This window comes from Antechinus flavipes, chromosome 4, assembly GCF_016432865.1.
Source record: "Antechinus flavipes isolate AdamAnt ecotype Samford, QLD, Australia chromosome 4, AdamAnt_v2, whole genome shotgun sequence".
Lineage (NCBI taxonomy): Eukaryota > Metazoa > Chordata > Mammalia > Dasyuromorphia > Dasyuridae > Antechinus > Antechinus flavipes.
Window position 1 is genome coordinate 426,634,075 of NC_067401.1, and position 22,318 is coordinate 426,656,392.

Genomic DNA, 22,318 nt, shown 5'->3' on the forward strand with positions numbered 1-22,318 from the left:
GTACAAAAAGCCTTGTATTCGGTATAGGGGAGATATAAGCTTTACTAAGACATGGTCCCCATTTTCACTGATCTTTACCATCAAAGCATTTTATGTTCACAAATAGTTGCATCTACAGATATTTTACTAGAAGGGATTTGGCTTGGCTGGGTGGAGAAAAATGCACATGTAAATTATGACTTTGGTTTGGTTAGAACAAGATATTAAGAACAGAAAAATTCAGATCTTGTTTATGTTCTGAAAGGATTTACTATTGTCTTTGCAGAAACTGAAAATGCTTCTACCAGTGTGTCCTAGGAAACTAGGCTTCTCAGCCATGTGCCTAGCCAGTGGACACATCTCTTCTCAAGAGGAAAATCTTCCTTGGATCACCGGTTTTTCCAAGCCTAAAAATCATAACCCTGGCATCCATAAGGATTCTCTGTTGGCCAGGTCTAAGTGACAAGTGACCTGGCTTTCTAGTGGGAAGAGTCCGCTTCCATTTAGTATATGCTTCAAAATAAGAAGATGGGTGGTCTTATAATAGATTGACCAACTCCTGAGCCATTGATAAGCCCTTATAAAAAAAAACCCAGAAACTGTTGCATTGGAATGACATTCCTAGATATCTCCATGCATGAACTCAGTGGAGACCCAACTTTGAAGTTCTTTGGTTCTTCACAAATGGTATATGCCCTGATAGTTTCTTTCAGAATATAGGTGAACATATTGTGAGGTAATGATATTTAAATTGTAAGGTGCCATGTAAATAGGAATAAGTATTATACCTTGTCAAATATTCAGAAGACCTTCCCCATCCCATAGAAATTCTGATAATTAAATAGTGAAAATAAATTCTGTCGTTTCAAATGCTCCAAGTGAGACAATTTTGACATGAGCTTTAAAAAATGAGAACCATATTCATTCCAATTGAACAATCTGTATTGGGATGGAGGTTCATTATCTGAGACAGTTTTATTACTTACCAAAATATGCTTAGAGATTTTTGGGTGATTTTTTTTTAACTATTTGAGATCAACTATATGGAATGTTAAAATTATCTCAATAGTGATTTTTGGGACAGCACAATGGATAGAGTGCCAGAAGTCAGGAATCTTACTAAATTCAAATCTGGCTTCACATACTTACTGTCACTTATTCCTGTTTGTCTCAGTTTTTTCATCTGTAAAATGAGCTGGAGAAATGACAAATTGTTCCTAAAGTATCTTTGCAAAAACAACAACAACAACAAACAAACAAACCAAAACAGCAAAAAACCCAAAAGGAGTTACAAAGTTGGACATGACTTAGATTGAACAACAACAGTAATACTGCTTACAAAACAAACCCCCCAAATAGGTTTAAAAAAATCTGCACAGCACTCCCAGCAAGATGGTGAGTGATATTAACTTATCTTCCTGGTATTAGCTATATCCCTGCAGAACTTTCAGTCCTTGTTTTTTCCCCAGCAGAAATCTAAGCCAGTGTATCTATGAGCTTTTCATTTCTCCAGAATGCTGATGAAGGGTCCCTTCTATAATTGTGTTCTCTTTTCACTATTCTTTCCAATATAAAGAGTCAAAACAGCTCTCACTGTATAAATGGTATATATGGTTTTGTATCTCTTTTTTCCCCAGAAACTTGTATATCTTTTGCTTTGTTATTTCTTCAGAGATGTTAAGAAATAAGCAATTTTAGCATTTTCATGTAGGGAAAAAATACGGTTCCAGGATGTTGAATGTTTGACATTGAAAAACAAATAGAGGTACAATTTTAAGGATAATTAAATGATAATGTTGGGTGTGTTCTATTTTATGTCAAAGATGAATGTGATTTGCAATTGCCTTCTTAATATGATCTTTGTAAATTGAATTGTATTTTATGTGCAAAAGGATAACAATGTTTAATGTATATTGTAATAGAATATACAGCAAAGTGAAACTGTCTTATGAAAGATGCTCATTCCTCAACTTTCTGTTTTGTAAATTGGGAGTTTGTCCACAGACATATGAAAATGTTTGTTATACGCAGAGAAAATTTCCCAATTGCCGATTCCCTATTGATGGCCCGAAAACCTGAAACAGTGACCACCACCTTGGTTTCCTGATTGTCTTAGAACTTCTATGTGAGAGATGAGGTTTTCTGTATTTCTATGCTTTCACCATAATATTGTGCATATTGGGGAATACTATGCTAGGGAAATGGGGCATTTTGCAAATAGTTGGACTAAAAGTCAATTTGGTATGAAGTTGGGAATCTGCAGACAAAGTAAAAGCACACAGAAGGTTGTTCCAACCAATATAATTTTATGATAACATCTTATGAGCAAGCGTCACTGTAAAGCTGTAAAACTTGCTTTTAACAATAGTGTTTTGTAAACATTAAAGTGTTATATAAATACTAACTATTTTTATTAGTAACAGCCTTTGGCTGACTGACTATATCATTCCTATGGAATGAATTGTCATCGGTAATGTAATTGTCTAACATGGAGTTTTTGTAGAATCCATTTGTGGTATTAGGTAGATTATGCCTATACTAAACCAGAACCTTTTTTTGGGGGGGGGGCAGATAGGAGAAGGAGAATTTATTGTGTTCATGTTGTATTATGAATGATTATGTTTCTTGACATTTTAAAATTTTGTTCACAAATAAGTATGTATGTGTGCAAAATACTTGTATTGAATAATGTGTATGAGCTTTTTGGATTTTGTGGAGATTTTATAATATGACTTTTAACAATAAATGTTTTAAATATTTATTTATATAATATGTATCTATTTTATACTGCAAGTCAGTTGAATAATAAAGAGTTTTATAACAATCTTTGTGTATGGATTTTACATTTGTACAGAACACAAGTATTCTGGGTGAAGTCTCATGTGCAGGGAAGAAGAGAGAGTTAGGGGGTTCATATATGGCAAGATTTGAGAGAGAAGACTTCTAAATAGGCAGAAAAAGACATCCCTAGCTTCTTTTCTCCCCATCATTCTCCAAGAGAAAATTTCATTCCTGCCAGGAGGGGAAACAGGAAATTGGTGCTGGAGATCACTCTGCTCACCTCATAAAGGAGATACCAGACTACAGGAATTATTTATTTCCTTAAAATTGTTTTTTTTTTTTTAGGGAATATAACCAGATTTCATATAACTTCTGATCATATGTAGAACTTTAATTTCTATCCTGCCCCCTGGTCCAGAATCACAACAAATACCTACTGGACATTTCAAACTCAACATGTCCAAAACAGAACTCATCTTTTCCTCCAAACTCATCTCTTCTTAAAACTACCCCATTACTTTTAAGAGTATCATCATCCTTCTAGTTATCCAGGTGTGCAAACAGTGTAATTCTTAATTACTCCCCACATATCCCATTAATGGCCAAATCTTACCATTTCTGCCTCTATAAAAGCTTTTTTTTAATGTCTTCCCTCCTCAAAGCCCCTACCATGGTTCAGCTCCTTATAACTTTTCCCTGGGACTATTCCAATAGCCTCCTAATCGATGTCCCTGCCTCAGCTCTCTTTATTCTTATTCTCACTCTTGACCCATCATCCCATAGTTGCCAAAGTGATTTTCCTAAAGGATGTAATTTCTCTACTCAATAAACTTCAAAAGAGAAGGAACACCAGTAGACAAATCACTTCATTTTTGAGATTTATTTTTACAGATTTGTAAGTTTTTATTATGGGCATATATACTCTAAAAATTTTAAAGACTGATATTGTTAGCAGGAAATATTTAATATATATTTGTTAATTGAAATAAAGAAACTAAATCTGTGGTTTTCTATTTATGTAGCTTTCAAATTATTTGGCCACAAGAGAAAAACAAAAAACCAAAAAGCTTATCACCCTAAATTACTTAATGTGATTAAATTATGCATCTATTATATTGATTATGTATTGTATTGATTAATGTGATAAATAAATAATTTGTAAGTTTTATTGTGATAAAAAGTTTAGAAAATGCCTTCCTTACATCAGCTCTGTGAGGCATTTTTTTCATATATATGCATATACACATATATATACAGAGAAAGAGAGAGAGAGAGAGAGAGAGAGAGAGAGAGAGAGAGAGAGAGAGAGAGAGAGGAGAGGGAGACAGACACACAGACAAAGAAGAAGAGAGGGAGAGAGGGAGAGGAAGGGAGGAAAGGAGAGGAGGAGGGAGGTAGAGAGAAAGGGAGGAGAGGAGAGGAAAGGAGAGAGAAGGAAGAGGGAGGGAGGGAGAGAGGCAAAGGAAAGGAGGAAGGGAAGGAGAGAGAGAGAAGGGGAGGAGAGGAATGGAAAGAGAGGGAAGAGGGAGGGAAGGAGGGAGAGAGAGGAGAGAGAAACAGAGAGAGGGAGAAGAAGAGGGAGAGGAGAGGAAGGGAGGAAAGGAGAGAGAAGGAAGAGGGAGGGAGGGAGGGAGGGAGAGAGGCAAAGGAAAGGAGGAAGGGAAGGAGAGAGAGAGAAGAGAAGAGAGAGAGAGAGGAGAGAGAGAGAGAGAACTATCTATGTTACAATGTTACCTAGGACCAGTACTGACTTTCTCTTGTTCATCCCACCTTTTGGCCATGTCACCATAGAATACATCCACTAGAGGGTGACTAAGGGAAGAGAAAGGAGAAAACATTCTAAGTACTCAACCTGCCTTTCCTTTTTTTTTGTTAAGGTTTGGTGGGGCACAGAGGAGATTATGACATTTATCTAAAATACATTTTTTATACTGAGTGTATTTTTACCATCTAGTATTTTCTGTTCCCCCAATATTATAAATGATGTATCCTGTCAAAAAAAACAATCAAGCTGATCATCTCTCCTGTGGGGAGGTTTTCAAGGACAGATGGGAAGACAGGATGTGGGGTAGGGTTGGGCTGCCACAATAAGGGAACTAAGTGTCTTGCGAGGGACTCGGTGCACTCTTGGGTCATCAGAACAGCACTCGGATGACAGATAGAAGTCTGGATGATCGACACTGAGCTTGAAGGCTGAGCTACTGCAGAGGGAACTAGAGAAGAGCTAAGAAAATACCATGGTGAGCTTCTTCATAGTCATATCAAGAGAGGGATGCCAAGGTAGAAGGGGTTGGTAAATGGGCAAAGAACTATCCATGCAGATTTCCTCTTGAGATAAAAACATGGGTGTTGAATAAGACATAGTTAGGACAAGGTATAGAGGTTGAAAGAAATGATAAGAGGCTTTTAATCATCTTTCTAAATATATCTAAGTGCCCTTAGACAGAAAAGAGAGGCTATCATACAACTAAAAATCATTAGGAAATAAGTATTTTAACAATAAATATTATGACCAAGTAATGTAAAATGACTGAGATAATACAAAAGGTATTGGAGTTTGATTTCTCTTGAAACTGTGAGCTTGTTATTTGGGTAAAAATTGTTTTCCTGTGGCTGAACTTTTCAATTGGATTTCTCTTATTTCTAGCAATTGACCCATCCCCATTTTCTAGAGATGGCAGCATTGTGAGAGCTTAACTAGCATTTTAGTGCATGTATACATACATACATACATATATAAGAAGAGAGAGAGAGAGAGAGAGAGAGAGAGAGAGAGAGAGAGAGAGAGAAGAGAGAGAGAGAGAGAGAGAGAGAGAGAGAGAGAGAGAGAGAAGAGAGAGAGAGAGAGAGAGAGAGAGAGAGAGAGAGAGAGAGAGAGAGAGAGAGAGAGAGAGAGAGAGAGAGAGAGAAGAGAGAGAGAGAGAGAGAGAGAGAGAGAGAGAAGAGAGAGAGAGAGAGAGAGAGAGAGAGAGAGAGAGAGAGAGAGAGAGAGAGCCTGCATGCTTTCTTAATGTCCCTAGAAACTCTATCCAGCACAAGACAGTGGAAAGAGCATTAGTTCAGGAGTAGCTGAGTTCAAAGCCTTTCTCTATCATTTATTAATTACATGACCTTGAAACAAGTCACGTAATTTCTGTGTGCTCTAGATTCCTCATCTATAAAATGAGGCAGGTTGGACTAAGTAGATTCCGAGGACCCTTCCAATTTTAGATGCTGCGATTTTTTTTAGTGATAGCCTTACTTTGAATTATAAGATCATATAGCTAGATTATCAAGACCATCTAATTCATCATGCTGCCATTTTGCAGATGTGGAAACTGAGGCTCATGTGGATTAAATGGTCTGCTGTAGTCATAAGAAGCACTACGTGTATGTCTGTGTGTGTGTGTGTGTGTGTGTGTGTGTGTGTGTGTGTTACCTCAATAATGAAAGGATCTGTAATTTTTTTTGGTGTGAGAACTCCCTTTACTGACTCAGTTTGAAGTCCTTCTGGATGGGCAAGTGGTTCCTGAGAGCCACCATCAATAAAATCATCTTTATCTTCCAGCTTACTACTAAATTAGGCTGGTCCTTGAAGATAAATATATGGCCCAGTCTCTTGACCCATACTTTCTAAGTCTATTCATTTTAAGAAATTTGGTCAGAACCTGTGTTCAACTGGACCACTATTCAGGATCCAAGGGTCATCCAAAGCTGAGGCATTACAGAGGGCTTTACAGAGAGAGGAGATTGACGGGTCTAAGATCATGTTTTTGAAATAACTCTAGCACAGAAACACTATGACAACATTGCAAAATGTACCAAATCAACAGAGATAGTAATTAGAGAATAAAGCACATACACAGATATCTTTTTGGGGGGAGACATCAGCTTTGGAGAAGAACCCATCTTACCTCTGAAAACCACCTCTGAGAACCTGCCTATGTTCTTGTTCAGGAAATCCCACCATACCAGTGTCTTAATAAGTGATACACATCTGTCTTTCTTCTTCTTGTTATTATTTTGCAGAAACTTTTCTGGAAATATCAGACCTGCCTTAGGGGCTGGAGAGTTCTCAAGCTGTGTGTTCTAATAGTGCTTTATTATGGTAAGATGAACAATCAGTTTGCTTTGCAAATTTTTTTTTTTTTGGTTCTGATTAGTCTTTTAGCTTTATCCACCTCTGATATGTGTCCTTTTCTACTTTTTTGGTTTTACCTCTTTGTTTGCTCCTTCTTCCTCTTCTCTTTCTCTGAGGGTAATTTTCCCTTCTGGCTCCTGCTAAAATGATAGCTGATAAAGCTTGAAAAGAGGCATCATGGGGTGCTGGAAAGAATGTTGGATCTGGAGTAGGAGGATCTGGATTTAAATGGTGTTTCTGCTATTTACTAGGGCAACTATGTGGTACCATCATGCACAGAGGACCAAGCCTGGAGTTCAAATCTGGTCTAAGACACTTACTAGCTATACGACTTCGGGCAAGTCATTTTATCTTGTTTGCCTCAGTCTCCCCATCTGTAAAATGAGCTGGAGAAGGAAATGACACATCACTATAGCATTTTTGCCAAGAAAATCCCAAATGAGGTTATAAAGAGCCAGACTTGACTGAACAAGATTGGATAACAACAAATCTATCATTTAATATTTGTATGGCCTTAAATAAGTCACAATGTCTTTCATTTGTTATTCCCTCTGTAAAATGAGGAAGTCAGGTTCTAAAATCTTCAAGACTTAATCAGTTAGTTTCAAATTTGCCAAATTAGTCTCAGAAATATATTTTAATATTGTTCTTTTCAAGATTTAAAAAAAATCATTGCTGCTCAAAAGATGAAACTATTATATAACTTCTAATATAAATTTTATAATTGATTAAATTTTATGTAAGATATTATCTAATGTATAATAGATAAAACACAATGTAGTTCTTGGAGTCAGGAAAGTCTGGGTTCAAATTCTTTTGTTGCTGTTCAGCAGAGTTAAGTGACTTGCCCAAGATCATACAAGTGGTATCTGAGGTCAGATTGGAACTCATGAAAATGAATTATCCTAACTCTATGTCCAGGGCTCTATGTACTATGGTACCCCCTAGCTGCTCTTGGGTTCAAGTTCTACCTGTCTCTCTCTCTCTCTCTTTCTCTCTCTTTCTCTCTCTCTCTCTCCTATTTATATACTATGGGCAAGTCATCTTTCAGTTCCTCAGTTTATCCTCTAACACTATAAATGGCAAATGAGTTGCTGATTTATACCACTTTGGAGGATTTTCCATATATTGATGAAATTGCTGGTCAGCTCCTTCCTACCCTTTCCCTTGCTTTCCCTCAGCATACTAGTCAAGTCGTGCCAATGAATATTTATTAAATGCCTACTATATGCCAGGCACTGTGCAAAGAACTGAGGATATACTCTCAAGGAGCTCACAATTAAGACACAACATGCAAACAACTTTGAACATACAAAATCTATGTTGGAAATAATCTGGATATAATCAATAGAGATAAGGTATTAACATGGAGGGGGACAGAGAAAGTTTCTTATAGAAATTGGGATTTTAGCTGAGACTTTACAGAAGCGAAGGAATCTCAGTAGCGGAAATGGAGAGGGAAAACTTCTAGGCATGGGGGACAACAGGTGAAAATGCAGAGCTGGGAGAGCGAATATTGTTTTGGGTTTTTGTTGTTGTTTTGGGAGTGATTGGGGCTAATGATTTTCCCTCAGGGTCACACAGCTAGTAAGTGTGTGAGAGTTGATTTGAACTCAGGTCTTTCTGCTCTATCCATTTCACCACATAGCCCTCCCTATTTTTATTTTTCTGTGAGAAACAATAAGGAAACAGGTGTCCCTGGATATTAAAGCATGGGGAAGAAAGTAAATTTAAGAGGATTAGAAAAAAGGGAAAAATCCAGATTTTGAAGAGCTTTACATGCCAAACAGATGATTTTATTTGTGATGTTAGAGGTAATAAGGAGCCCCTGGTGAGCGATCCTTTCTACCTGTGCAGGTCGACACCTTATCTCGAAAGAGCTAATGCCATATAGAAACTAGAAAGGCATCTTTGCGGGTAGAAAGATCCCAGTCTGGCACCTATTGACCAGGGCTTTGTGACTTTGGATAACACATTTAATCTTTAAATACTTTAGGCCAGCTACTAATCCATACATAAGGAACTCTATTGGCCACATATTCGTTTACAAAACCACATATTAACATTATCTATATCCTACTGGGTTTTTTTTTTTTTCCCTGTAGGGAAGCAGCTAGGTGGATAAAATGCAAGGTCTGAAATCAGAAAAACATCCTTCTGAGTTCAGATCTGGCCTGAGACACTTCCTAGCTATGTGATCCTGACCAAGTCACTTAACTCTGACTCAATTTCCTCATTTAGTAAAATGGCTGGAGAAGAAGACAGCCAATCATTCCATTGTCTTTGTCAAGAAAACTCCAAATGGGCTCACAAATGTCATACAAATCTAAACAATGACCAAAAAATTGTATTTTTATTTATTTTGTTAAATGTTTCCTGGACTGTTTGACTCATGTGCTATACAAGCCTCTGAGATTAATTAAAGTGAAGGGATTGACTTATATTGGTGGAAGGAGTTTCCTCCCCAGAAAACTTCCTATATCAATAAAATTAGAAGTCATCACCTCATAAAGCCTACTTAGGTCCTATTTCCTTCCACAGCATCTTCTTTCCATCTAATCATCTGACTATACATTGAACAATTCTATTTAGCTGTAATAGCTATAATAGCTAACATTTCTATAATGCTTTGATCTTCACAACAATTTAGGGATGTGGGTGCTATTATGGGTCCTCTTTTTATAGACCAGGAAACTCAGAGATTGTCACACAGCTAGTAAAGGTTTGAGGTGGGGTTTGAATTCAGATCTTCCTGATGGACCTTGCCTCTAGATTCAGAACTCCCACCTAGCTGCCACCGCATTTAATTTGAAATTGCTCACTACGGCTTTTTTGGTCCATATTGTTTTAATCAATCAAGCAACAAGTTTTTTTTTTTTAATTAAGCACCTACTGTGTACCAGATATTGTGCTAGGTGCTGGGAGTACAAAGACAAAGAATGTAACAATTTCTATTCGTAAAGAGTTTATCTTATTTGTGTGTACTAATAAAGTTAATACCTTACACATATATATTTGTTTCTTCTAGTTGGTTGCAAACTCTTCAAAGTTAGGTGCCATATCTCCTATTTATTTGAGTCTTTGATATTGTCTAGTGCTATTCTATATAATCTGAGAATTTAATGAACTTTGATTTTGCTGATTTGGCAACATTATTATATAACTAGGAATGTTCCACATGGATCACAAGCAGAGCTATTATGTAAAATTGTATAGCCATTGTGATTTCCATTTGTTATTGGTTCTCCTAAAGACTCCCGTTTAAAAGACTTCACTAACCTTCTCTAACTCATTTCACCACCATAGTGTATAGAGTTCTGGGCTTGGAATTAGGAAGACTTGAATTCAAATTCAGCTTCAGACACTGAATGGTTGTGCAACTTTAGGCTTCAGTTACCTTCTATTTGCCTCTCTTTTCTCATGTGTAAAATGAGGATAATAGTACTCACCTTTCAGAGTTGTGAAGATCAATTTAGATAACAGTTATAAGGCATTTAGCACAGTGTGTTCAGTCATTTGCAGTTCTGAATCTTTGTGACTTCCTTTCTTCCTTCCTTCCTTTTTTCCTTCCTTCCCTCCTTCCCTTCCCTTTCCCTTCCTTCCTCCCTCCCTTCCTTCCTTTTTTCCTTCCTTCCTTCCTTCTTTCCTTCCTTTTTCTTCCTTCTTTCCTTCCTTTTTCTTCCTTCTTTCCTTCCTTTTTCTTCCTTCCTTCCTTCCTTCCTTCCTTCCTTCCTTTCTTTCTTTCTTTCTTTCTTTCTTTCTTTCTTTCTTTCTTTCTTTCTTTCTTTCTTTCTTTCTTTCTTTCTTTCTTTCTTTCTTTCTTTCTTTCTTTCTTTCTCTTTCTTTCTTTCTTCTGAAGCAATTGAGTGATTTGCCCAGGATCACACAGCTTGGAAGTATTAAGTATCTGAGGTCACATTTGAACTCAGGTCCTCCTGACTTCAGGGCTGGTTCTCTATCCACTGTACCACCTAGCTGCCCCTATTTGGGATTTTCTTGGCAAAGAAACTGAAATGGTTTATAAATTCCTTCTCCAGATAATTTTGTAGATGAGGAAACTGAGGCAAACAAGGTTACACAGTAAGTAACTGAAGCCAGACTTGAACACAAGAAGATGAGTTTTCCTAACTCTAGTCTCAGTGCTAGCCACTGCCTGACCTAGCTGCTCATCTTAGCATAGAATCTGGCACATTTTAAGCATTCCATAAATTCTATTTTTAATTATTATAGTTACATCATTATCAGACATTTAATGAGCACTGACAGTCTGTATGACATAATTTAATCAATCATTTAAGGCAAAAGCATTTGGAAAATGGCTAGGAGCAATGGGTAGAAATTGCCAAAAGACTGATTTAGGTATAGGGAACCATAAGGGCAATCCCAAAATGGAATGGAATGGAGATAGTGGGATTTCCTTTCACTGGACATTTCCAAAGAAAGGCTGGACAAACACTTGGTGTGTATGTCACAGGGAGGATGCTCATCCAGCTATGAATTAGACTTCATGGTCATTTAAGGAGGCACTGTAATTTGTAAGAGGCACATCCTAATATCATGATACTCTCAAAAGAAATAAAATTTCACTATCAAATGCAATCTTTCTAAAAAAGAAAATTGTTACCATCTATATTCTCATTCCACTTCTCCCTCAAGCAGACAGTGTAATGGCTATAAAATTGTCTCTGAAAAAAAAAAGTTGGACCTGAAATTTTTCAGAACACAATTACATTAGCATCCTCAAATCTGTTTTATCATCTATAAAACAGTGATAGTGATACCCACCTTATAGAATTATTGTCAGAAAAGTGCTTTGTAAAGCTTTTAGCACTATATTTTATAGTGAATTATTGTTATGTTTTGAATGTCTTGTCAGTCCTGAAATCACTAAACAAAGGCACAAAGGGAACTTCCTGAAATTTATTGTGTAATTTATTTTCATTCATTTGAAAACATTCTGAGAAGTAATAACTAAATCTTTGTTGTTGTTGTTGTTTTATTTTGTTGTTAATGACAGGAACCAAGTCATAAATTAATCTCCTTGGGCTGATCATTTGAATAAAGTACAGGTCTATTTAAATATGGAATTAAAATTGAGACATCATAAAGTAGTAGAAATAATAGAGGGGTAAAAGAAAAAAGGCTAGGTTCAAGTCCAGGTACTTCCATGATATAACATTGTGTTATATATGATTTTTCCCTCTGTGTTGATAATAAAGATGATTAAAACCAGCATTTATATGGCATTGTAAAGCTTAAAATCACTTTATAAATATAACATTCTATCTCAGCAGCTACTCTGAAAAGTAAGTATTATTATTATTTTATAGGTTAAGAAATGGAAACAAAGGGAGAGAGAGAGATTAAGTAATTTACCAGGGTCACACAGCTAGCAAGTATCTGAGGCCATATTTGAATTCAGGTCCCCTTATTTACTGCACTAGCTAACTGTCTCTAAAGAAATTGGATAAATAGATATCTGTGATGACCTTTCTAGCTTTAGCAGAGATACTTATTGAATTAAATCCTACTAGACTTTGGTTAATCTTACTCATATTGATGTCTTCCAGATATCTTGATGTTCCGTGGAAGTGACTGCTGGAGCTACCATTACTCTGGACGGCCCATGAACTGGGCTAGGGCAAGAAACTATTGTCAGACACATTACACAGATTTAGTAGCTATACAAAACAAGGAAGAAATTGCATACCTGAATGCTACCCTTCCTTTAAGTCGTACTTACTACTGGATTGGGATCCGGAAAGTAGAAGGCATATGGACTTGGGTGGGAACAAATAAACCACTCACTGAAGAAGCAGAAAACTGGGGCAAAGGGGAGCCCAACAACAAAAAATCTAAGGAAGATTGTGTAGAGATCTACATCAAGAGGAAGCAAGATGCGGGCAAATGGAATGATGACTCTTGCTTGAAATCAAAAGTTGCACTGTGTTACCAAGGTGTGGAAGCTTTGTAGTCTCTTACTCGGTAGCTGTCAGGGTAGGAAGGGGCTGAATTAAACTAGCCAAGGAAACTTTAAAGAAATGGGAGAGAATTCAGTACAAGTTGTGCAGCTTTTGTTCAATCTAAGACAATTCCCTTCCTAGATCCATCTTGGAAATACCTGAATTATACAGAGAAAAACCTGAATCATAACACTGATAGGTATTTCTGATCTTTGAGAATGTGTGCTCACAAGCACAAACTTTGTTTCTAAGAAACCAAGAAAAAGCTCTAAAAAGAATTGCAGCAAAATGTGAAGGAGGTTGGGGGACAACTAGAAGAAAGATCACTTATCTAATTATGGGACCTGGGAACTGAAACATAAAAACAGAGTGATCTAAAAATTAGTTTAATCTAAAAATTAGAAAACTTTCCATATCACCCTTAATGGACCTCCTTAGTAAACAATTATTTTCCTAAACCAATTGGAGATAATCAGAATTTCCCAAATAGTTATATCGGAAGAATAACTAATCTGCACCAGAGTTCTAACTAGGGTGAAGTAACTGAGGCTTTATCCCAAGGTGCTGAAAGGCACCAAAAGCACAATCCTAGGGGATGCTTCCTTCCCACAGAGAGCCACATTCCAATTCTAGGTACAAAAAAATTCCTATTTGTGGCTATGGTCTGGATATTATCAATTTGGAATTGGTTGTAATTGTAGGCAAGTTGGATAGAAAGTTATCTTTGCAGTATCTATGAAGAAATGCATTGCTAAATAATTGAGCAACAAACATGAGACTACATAGGAACATTTTTAAACCTGTATAACCTTTTAAACCTAAAAATGTAAAAACTTATTATGCCTTCAGTCCATTGCATGCAAATGAATGGTGATAATTATAAATGAACTTATCTAGGAAAGTAGGGCCTAATAGAGATTTATATAATGTTATTAATAGGTTCTTGAGCATTCTATCTTACTTCTCTGGGTCTGAGTTTTTTAATTCCATAAAATAAGTGGGCTGAACTTTGATGAACCCCAAAGTCCTTGCTAGCATGACATTACGGGATTCTGCTTAATTTTGCTGGTTATATGGACTCAAAAAGATTTAAATTTTTTTTCCCTGACTTGTTTCTAAAGCTTCCTGTCAGCCTTTATCCTGTAGCGGCCATGGAGAATGTATAGAAACCATCAATAATTATACCTGCAAATGTGACTTGGGATATTATGGCCCTCAGTGTGAGAATGGTAAGATCCCATCCTTTCTTTTCTTTGGCTTTGTCCAGTCTGGGGGTAAAGTTATGAGGGGAGTTGTAATTGTCAGAGACGCTTGGCACAGTCACAAAAGGCATTCAGGAAGTTTCAGTAAGAAGGTTGCCTCTTTTGCAATACTTTTATTTTTCTGTAAAGATTTTTTTTTCTGTAAAGATTTCATAAGTGACCACGAAGTTTCAACTGGTCAGGAAACAACCATACCATCCACTGTTGAGAGACACACCCAATCAGAGAAAACAATCACCTTGTCAACCTTAATCTTTTATACATTTTCAGAGGAAAGTCAAGAAAATAGTGGGGAAAGTTCATGTAGGTACACAAGGAAAAAGCTATAGGTTTCTATGACTTCAGGGATAATCTTCTCAGAGATGTCCTGTGAAGGGCTATATTGGACGATAAGTTCCATAACCTCATTAAGTGAAGAACTTTGCCTGACATTGTATAGATCATGAGAAATCAAACATCAGGATCCTCTTTGGGAATCTCTTTCTTATAGGATTAAATTGGATTTGGAGCTGGATTAAATGAATGCTAAAATTTCTTCTAGTTATCCTAGATCCCATGATCCTATACCATAAAAACCTTGCTAGATATCAGTTTTTATTTTCTGTAAGATGAGGGAATTGAACAAGATGATTTTGGAGGGTTTTTTCCTGCCTCTGATATTCTGATTATATAATTCTTCATATGAGGATACAGTAGAGCAGGAATGTATTGGCTATTCATCTCTTTCTATTTAATCTAGTTGTAATTTATCTCTCACTCATGATGCTTTTAATGATAGAAGAAGCTCCTTATTTCATTATTCAGGACAAAAATTGATGCTGAGAGGCAGTGTTGCCTAGTGGGTAGATAGGCAGCCTTGGAGTCAAGGTTTAAGTCATCTCTCTGTCATATGCTGGCTATATAATCCTGGAGATACCTCTCAGTGCCACAGCACTTCTCTAAGACTATAAATTGAAGACTAGATGCTAATCTGCCTTGACTAGTGGACTTTCCACACTGGGAGTTCTCTTTAAACAATGGAATCATAAGTCTGATTCTCACCTCTCCCTTTCTCTCTCTCCTTTCCCCTCCAAAAGCACATATTACTAGATGAACCTGTTAGCAAATTGTTTCTGGGGCTACTTCCAAGAGAACGCATCTGGGTCTAGAAAAGTTCTCCAAAGCCAAATAATGTCCATGTTTCTTTCTTCATTGAAGTGATTCAGTGTGAGCCTCTAAAGGCACCAGATCTGGGAAGGATAAATTGCACTCATCCATTAGAGGACTTCAGCTTCAGCTCCAAATGTACATTTAGCTGCTTAGAAGGAAGGTACTTAGTAGGTGCTGAGGACACAACCTGTGAGGCATCTGGAAACTGGTCATCTCTCCAGCCAGTATGTCAAGGTAGGCCATTTTGCCTGATGTCCTTTGATCTTCCATGATCTCTTTGACCTTTACAACTGCTTTGCAAACCTCATTAAACAAACTAACCCTCCTCCATCCCCCATGAGTATCTCACTGTGGGAGTCTTTGTTTCCTTTAGAGATGAAGTATTAAAACCTGTTTCTTTCAGCAATGGCATGACTCTGGGCAAATTACTTTCTTTTTCTTAGATTTGCTTTTTTAATCAATAAAATGAGGGCATTAATCCAAGTGATCTTTTTAAGGCCTTTTACAGCTCTAATATTGTATGATAGTGAAATTTTCAAGATCACAAAGGGCTTGATGTGAGTCAGACTCCGTGCTCTGTTTTACAATAAAGTCCTCATTGTTAAGGAAAACTAAGAACCAATTTGTTCATTTCTAAAAGAAACAACACAATCTTTTGCTCAAAGTTGAGCTGTACTTTAAAACAACTTCTTAAAAACTTGGTACCCAGAAGATAAAATTTTCACAAAAAACGAAATAATGGTTGGAAAAAAATTCACAGAGAAAGAATGATGAAACCAACCAATAGGAATAAGAAAGAGAAAGACTCCTGTAGCACAAAATAGTCACTAACATTTATATAGGACTTTTAAGATGTGCAAAACACTTTACAAGTATTATCTCATCCCCACGATAACTCTGGGAAGAGGGCAAAATCTGTAAAATAAGACAATGGGAATAGTAATATTGACAGGAATATTATCCTATTTTATTGATGAGGGAATCGAGGCAGACAGAAGGTAAGTTACCTGTTTAGGATCATACAACTTATAAGTGTCTGGGACCACATTTGAACTCAAGAAAAACTCCTCAATCAGAGAAGGCACAAGGGTGGAGGTATTAACACCATGGGAAGACCACTGGGGGGTGGAGTTATTCAGGAAGTCATGGGCTGGGCCAGGTTTGAAGAAGAGGTAGGTTGAAGGGGGGAAATACCAAAGTTGATAAATTTAGCAAAACAAAGCTAATTCTAAAAATGGTGCCCACATTTCCTTCTTTTTGAAGTGACTCAGTGTGAGCCTTTGGTGGCTCCAGAACATGGAATGATGGAATGCATTCATCCCCTGGGAGAATTCAGCTTTACCTCCAAGTGTAAATTCAGCTGCTTAGAACAAATGGTATTAACAGGTACTGAGGAAGCTACATGTCAAGCATCTGGAACTTGGTCATCTCCAAAGCCAACATGTCAAGGTGGGTAACATTTCAGGATGAATGGCTCCATTAATCCAGGCAGTACCATGTCTGAGCAATGGAAAAAACACTGTGAATTGGCGAGGGCTGTACCTGTTCTCAAATGGAAAACTGCATGCAGAAGGTCCACTTTTAGATTACTTGAATGAGTTTTCAGTGACTAAAATACTTTAAAAGACTTTGGTACCTCTAGGAGGATTCATTGTAATAGACACCAAGAGCAGTTATATTATATGGTACCTTTGCACTTGTCTTTGCACTAATCTTTCCAGCAGTCTATCAGGTGAGCTTTATTGGTCAATTAGGCAACAGACATTTATTAAGGCTTTGCTGTTAGCCAGGTATTGTGCTAAGCACTGAGAATACTAAGAAAAACAAAGCCTTCCCCTTCTAGGAATTCATTTTCTAATGGGAGCACGTAAATGACTAAGGGCATACAAGAATATGAGGTAATTTGACAGGAGAATAGTAATAACAACTAGCATTGCTATAGCATTGTAAGGCTTACAAATTGCTTTATAAATATTATCTCATATTAATCTCATACCAACCCTGGGAGGAAGGTATTATCATTATCACCATTATACAGATTAGGAAATTAAGGAAGACTTGACCAGGGTCACACAATTACCATCTGAGGTTGCATTTGAACTTGGTTCTTCCAGATCTCAAATTCAGCATTTTATTTATTGTGCCATCTAGCTGCCTAGGTAAGGAAGGTAATAGCAGTTAAAAGGAACAAGCAAGGCTTCCAGTGAAAGGGAAGATTTGAGTGAGTCTTTATTTTACTGACCCAATTGCTAAGTGTCTTAGGCAGACAGGTGATACAGTAGGTAGTATGTTAGATCTGGAATCAGAAGTGTGTTGGACCTGGAATCAGAAAGACCTGAACTCAAATATGATCTCAGGTACTCATTAGTTGTGTAACTCTGGAGAAGTCATTTAGCCTTCAGTTTTCCCTCAACTGTAAAATGAACTAGAAAAGTTAATGGCAAATCCTCCAATATCTTTGCCAAGAAAGTCCCAACAAAAATGCAAGGTCAGTTATCATGGAAGCCTAGACCTTCAGAGTTGGAAAGGGCTTCAGAAGCAATTTAAGCCTAATTTAGTAATTTAATATAGAAGATGAGTCAGCTTTATAACATCTCTTGCAAGTGTTCATCTAGTCTTTGCTTGAATTTAGGGGAAAGCCACTATCTCCTAAAGTAGTTCTTTCTCATTTTGGATAGCTCTAAATGTTATTAATTTTTTTCAGAGTTAATTTTCTATCTTTATTTTTTAAAATTCAAATATATTTAGATAGATAGATTTCAGCATTCATTGTTGTAAAACTTTGTCTTCCAATTTTTTCTCCCTTTCTCCCCTCTGCAAGGCAGCAAGTAATCTGATATAGGTTATACATATGCATTTGTTTTAAACACATTTCCATATTTGTCATGTTGTAAAAGAAAAATAAGACAAAAAGCAAAAAAAAAATCATGAGAAAGAAAAACAAACTATGCTTTGATCCATATTCAGTCTCCACATTTCTCTCTCTGGATGTGGATGGCATTTTCCATCTCAAGACTATTTGAATTGCCTTGAATCACCACATTGTTGAAAAGAGCCAAGTCAGTCACTGTTGATTAAGACATAATCTTGTTGCTACTGTGTACGATGCTCTCTTGGTTTGGCTTGCTTTACTAAGCATCAGTTTATGTAAGTAATGAATTTTTTTTCTTATACTGAGCCAGAATATTTTGTTATTTCCTCTGTTATTTCCACCTACTGCTTCTAGTTCTGATCAGAATAACACATTTATTTCCTCTTCCACACATTAGCCTTTAAAATAATTGAAGGTAATTATTGTGTCACCCATAAATCTTCCCTTCTATAGATTAAGCATCTCCAGTTCTTCCAACAACCCACAAATGGCACTGTTTTCAATCATTTATGATCTTGATTGCCCTCCCATCACATTCCAGTTTATCCATTTTCACTCTAAAATGTGGTACTCACAACTGAACACAATATTGTAGACGTGGTATGATCTGCAGAACATTATGAGGTACTCCTATCATTTGTTTCAGAGACCTCCTAACTTGAATGGATCTAGGTTTTCATTGCATAAATCATCTCTATTGGTGCTGATAAAATTCTGTTTATGTCATTTGAGTCTGTGTGATTTTCACTGTTATGGACCTAGGCTTTCACACTAATCTCATGTCCTCTTTCAATTCTGGATCTGATGTTTTATCTCTGAAAATTTTCTTATTACATCTTTAATTTATAATGTATTTTAAGTCACTCAGAACTTGCATCTCAGATACCAAGTCTGCCCTGATTTTCATGGCTTCATGGCTCAATGCTGAGATTTTTCCAGGGGATTAGGATGGTGGGATTCTCTCATTTACTCTCTGGCAGCACCAGACACTGAAAGTGCCATTCAGGGGCAGTATAGACCCACTTTCCAACATAGCCACAAAGATCACAAAATGAAACATAGATACTATTACATGCCTAAAACTATGTCATAATGTATGGTCCCAATTTCTGCTTCAGGTTGATACCCCTGACATAGGATATAATAAGAGAACTAAGACATTCTATGACTCCAGAGGAGGGTGACATAGCTTCTGATTGAGTGCATAAAACTTCATTAGAAGATATAAAGGCAAAAATGTGTATCAGATGATGTTGTAAGTATAGGGGAGAGAGAAATGGCATGATGCAGGAACTGTTTGAGTAATGAAAAGTATGTTTCAGTTGAAACATAGTACAAATGGTGGAGAATAGGATGTGGTTGGTAAATCCTCAAAATTGGATTAAGATTGTGGAGAGAATTACATTCCTAGGGAATCTTGATTTTATTTAGCAACCATGGTAATAAATCTTTTTTTAAGTAGGGAGAGGATACGATTAGGACTATATACTAAAGGAAAATTAAACTGGCTATATGATTGTGAAAGCAAGATATTAGAAATAGATGAAGTTGCTAAGAAATTGTGACAACATCACTGAAAGACCTTGGAGCTCTAACTAGTTTAGTAACAGAGTGACTTAAGAGAATTTGCTGTTGAAGTATGCCTTCTACCTCTCAGCAAAGAGATAGTGAACAAATAACCCACATTACTAGAAACTCCCAGTGTGGTCACCCTCTTCAAGAATCCAGACAACCAAATTGCCAGGGCATGACCTTGGCAAGCTGAGATAAGAGGAATGACTCATATGGTGTCATTAGGATGTAGATGTCACTGATATTACAGTGTAAATTCATCACCACTCAAACCCTTTGGTTTCTCAGCAACCTAGAACCATGTAATGACAGAGTTGGAAGAGACTCTGGTGATTACCTGTCGACATCCCCAATCCTTGTCATGTAAACTTTCTTTGAAGACGTGCAGAAGAGGGAAGTTTCTACCTCCCTAGGCAGTCCGTTCTCCCTTTTGATAGTTCTAATCGATAGGATGTTTTTCCTTACCTCCAGTCTGAATTTAATTCTTAGAGATTTCTTCCTATTGGTCTTAGTTCTACTCTGGAGTCCCAGGAGTACAAGTATGTTCTCTATTGGGTTCAAGCAAGACAAGTCTGATCTCTATAAGGTTAAGTAGAACAAATTTATGCCCATTTAAGGTAGCAATCCTATACATATTTGAAAGGAGCCTTCCCCCAATCTTTTCCTCTTCAGAATAAACTTTTTCAGTTTCTTCAATTAATCTTCACATTGCATGATCTCAAGGTCTCCTCTCTACTAACTTAGTTTTCCTTCTTTGCACACTTGACAGTCTATCATTGTCTTTCCTAAAATATTATGTCCAGACCCAAAATAATGATACCAATGTAATCTGACCAAGGTAGAGTAAGCAGGTTGATGGACAGCAAAGAATTAAAAAGGAGCTCAAGATTCATCAATGGTGATAAGATTAACATCATTGTAGGAGTAAAAAAAAACAGGATTATTTTTATCTAGGGTGGGGAGAGGAAACATCAAAGGGGAGTTCAAATGTGTTGAGTTTGAGCTGTTAACAGTTCATTAATGTTTGAGTTTTCCAGTATTTGAGAGATTTATGATTTTGCTGGTGTGAGTACTCCCTCCAATCAATCAATAAATATTTATTAAATGCTTACTAGGTACTTTGCAATGTGTTAAGAAATGGGGATACAGAGAAAAAGCAAAGATGGTTCTTGCCTTAGAGAGTTTACATTTTAAGGGAGATGACGCCATATGCATAAATTAGTATATACCAGATACAGAGTAGATGGTCTCAGAAGAAAAGCCATTAAAAATTAAGAGACAAGGATGAGTGGGGAGGAAAAAAAATCGAAATGGGGAATCTAAGAGTGTGAAATTAGGAGTGAACTCATTCCCTCCATTGACACAGATGACCAACCTTCTAATATTAGCAGATCCTTTTTTGAGAGTTGAGATTTCATTGTTTTACAATTTGATGACGATGTCTACAAATTCAGGTAGGCTGGTCCTTGGATAACATATACATAGTCTATCCTGGGTTCCTATTGAAAGCTTTTTTTTTTTTTTTGGTTATGGAATGACTTACCAGAGCTAGCATTTCACTAGTATAACTTTCAACATGTTGAGGAATCACAGTAGGACTTTAGTGGAGGAGATATTCAATAAGTAATTAGGAATGTTAAGATCAGAACTTACAACAAGATTGTTGATGGGCATAAAGACTCTATGTGGAGTGATCCATATAGAGATGCTAATTAAAGTTGTAAGTCACCAGGTAAAAAGAGTAAGATCACCAGGGGAGAGGTTACAGTGAGAAGTAAAGAAGACCAAGAGTAGAGCTTTGGGAAATGCTGATATGTACAGGGTAGGATGAAGTAGAGGTGGAGTTATTGAAGAAAGCAGAGAAAAAAAGGTAACAAGAAAAACAAATGATTTTAGTGTATGGAAGCTAATGAAAAAAAATAATATTAGCAAGTCAGCAATGTCAAATGTTTCCAAAATATGAAGAAGGATGAAGATAGAGAAAGGGCCATTGAACTGGGTAAAGAATTTGAAATGTTGTACGTAGGTATTCTTGAGACAGAGATTTTCAGGAAAAAAAATTAGAGGGTTAGATTTTGACCAAGAAGACAAAGATATATACTGGAGTAGGAGGCCATCTCTATACTTTATAGATAAAGAAACTGAAGTTAAGTAAATTCCCTATTTGTTTTGGGCAATTCTGTATTGAAATTCATTAATCATAGAAAGTCTCTGCTAGATGAAGTATATCCTTTCTTTTTCTGCTGTAGGAACTTACTGTGAGCCTTTGATGACACCAGAACTGGGAAGTATGAACTGCACTCATCCCCTGGGATATTTCAATTTCAGTTCCAAGTGTACTTTCCGCTGCTTAGAGGGGATATCCTTAACAGGTGCTGCGGAAACTACATGTGAGATATCTGGAAACTGGTCATCTCCAAAGCCAGTATGTGAAGGTAAGTCACTGCTTAAATGTAGTGACTACATGGGAGGAGAATTGACAGCAAGGAACATGTATTGTTTATAACCCAGGCTGGTCAATCCTGCCTGACCTCTTATCTTTAGATCTGCAGGGCTTTATAATGGATGCTTTTAAAGATTCATTCTATGTTTAATCAAATTGCATAGTATGCTGATCTTT

At 36.8% G+C, this 22,318-nt stretch overlaps 2 protein-coding genes across 2 annotated transcripts in view; both read left to right on the forward strand.

The window, feature by feature from the left end:
* The window catches only part of SELE (selectin E), a 48,858-nt gene extending 46,112 nt beyond the window's left edge, over positions 1–2,746 (forward strand). Inside the window, 1 exon segment of the mRNA XM_051996787.1 lies at positions 266–2,746. The gene's annotated coding sequence lies outside the window, so the exon portion shown is untranslated.
* A 2,154-nt stretch (positions 2,747–4,900) lies between these two features.
* Positions 4,901–22,318, forward strand: part of SELL (selectin L) — a 33,580-nt gene continuing 16,162 nt past the window's right edge. Inside the window, exons 1-7 of the mRNA XM_051998987.1 lie at positions 4,901–5,000; positions 6,769–6,847; positions 12,451–12,837; positions 13,965–14,072; positions 15,303–15,488; positions 16,518–16,703; positions 21,948–22,133. Coding sequence (XP_051854947.1) covers positions 4,998–5,000; positions 6,769–6,847; positions 12,451–12,837; positions 13,965–14,072; positions 15,303–15,488; positions 16,518–16,703; positions 21,948–22,133 — 1,135 coding nt within the window. The 5' untranslated portion in view covers positions 4,901–4,997. The remainder of the gene's footprint in view (positions 5,001–6,768; positions 6,848–12,450; positions 12,838–13,964; positions 14,073–15,302; positions 15,489–16,517; positions 16,704–21,947; positions 22,134–22,318) is intronic.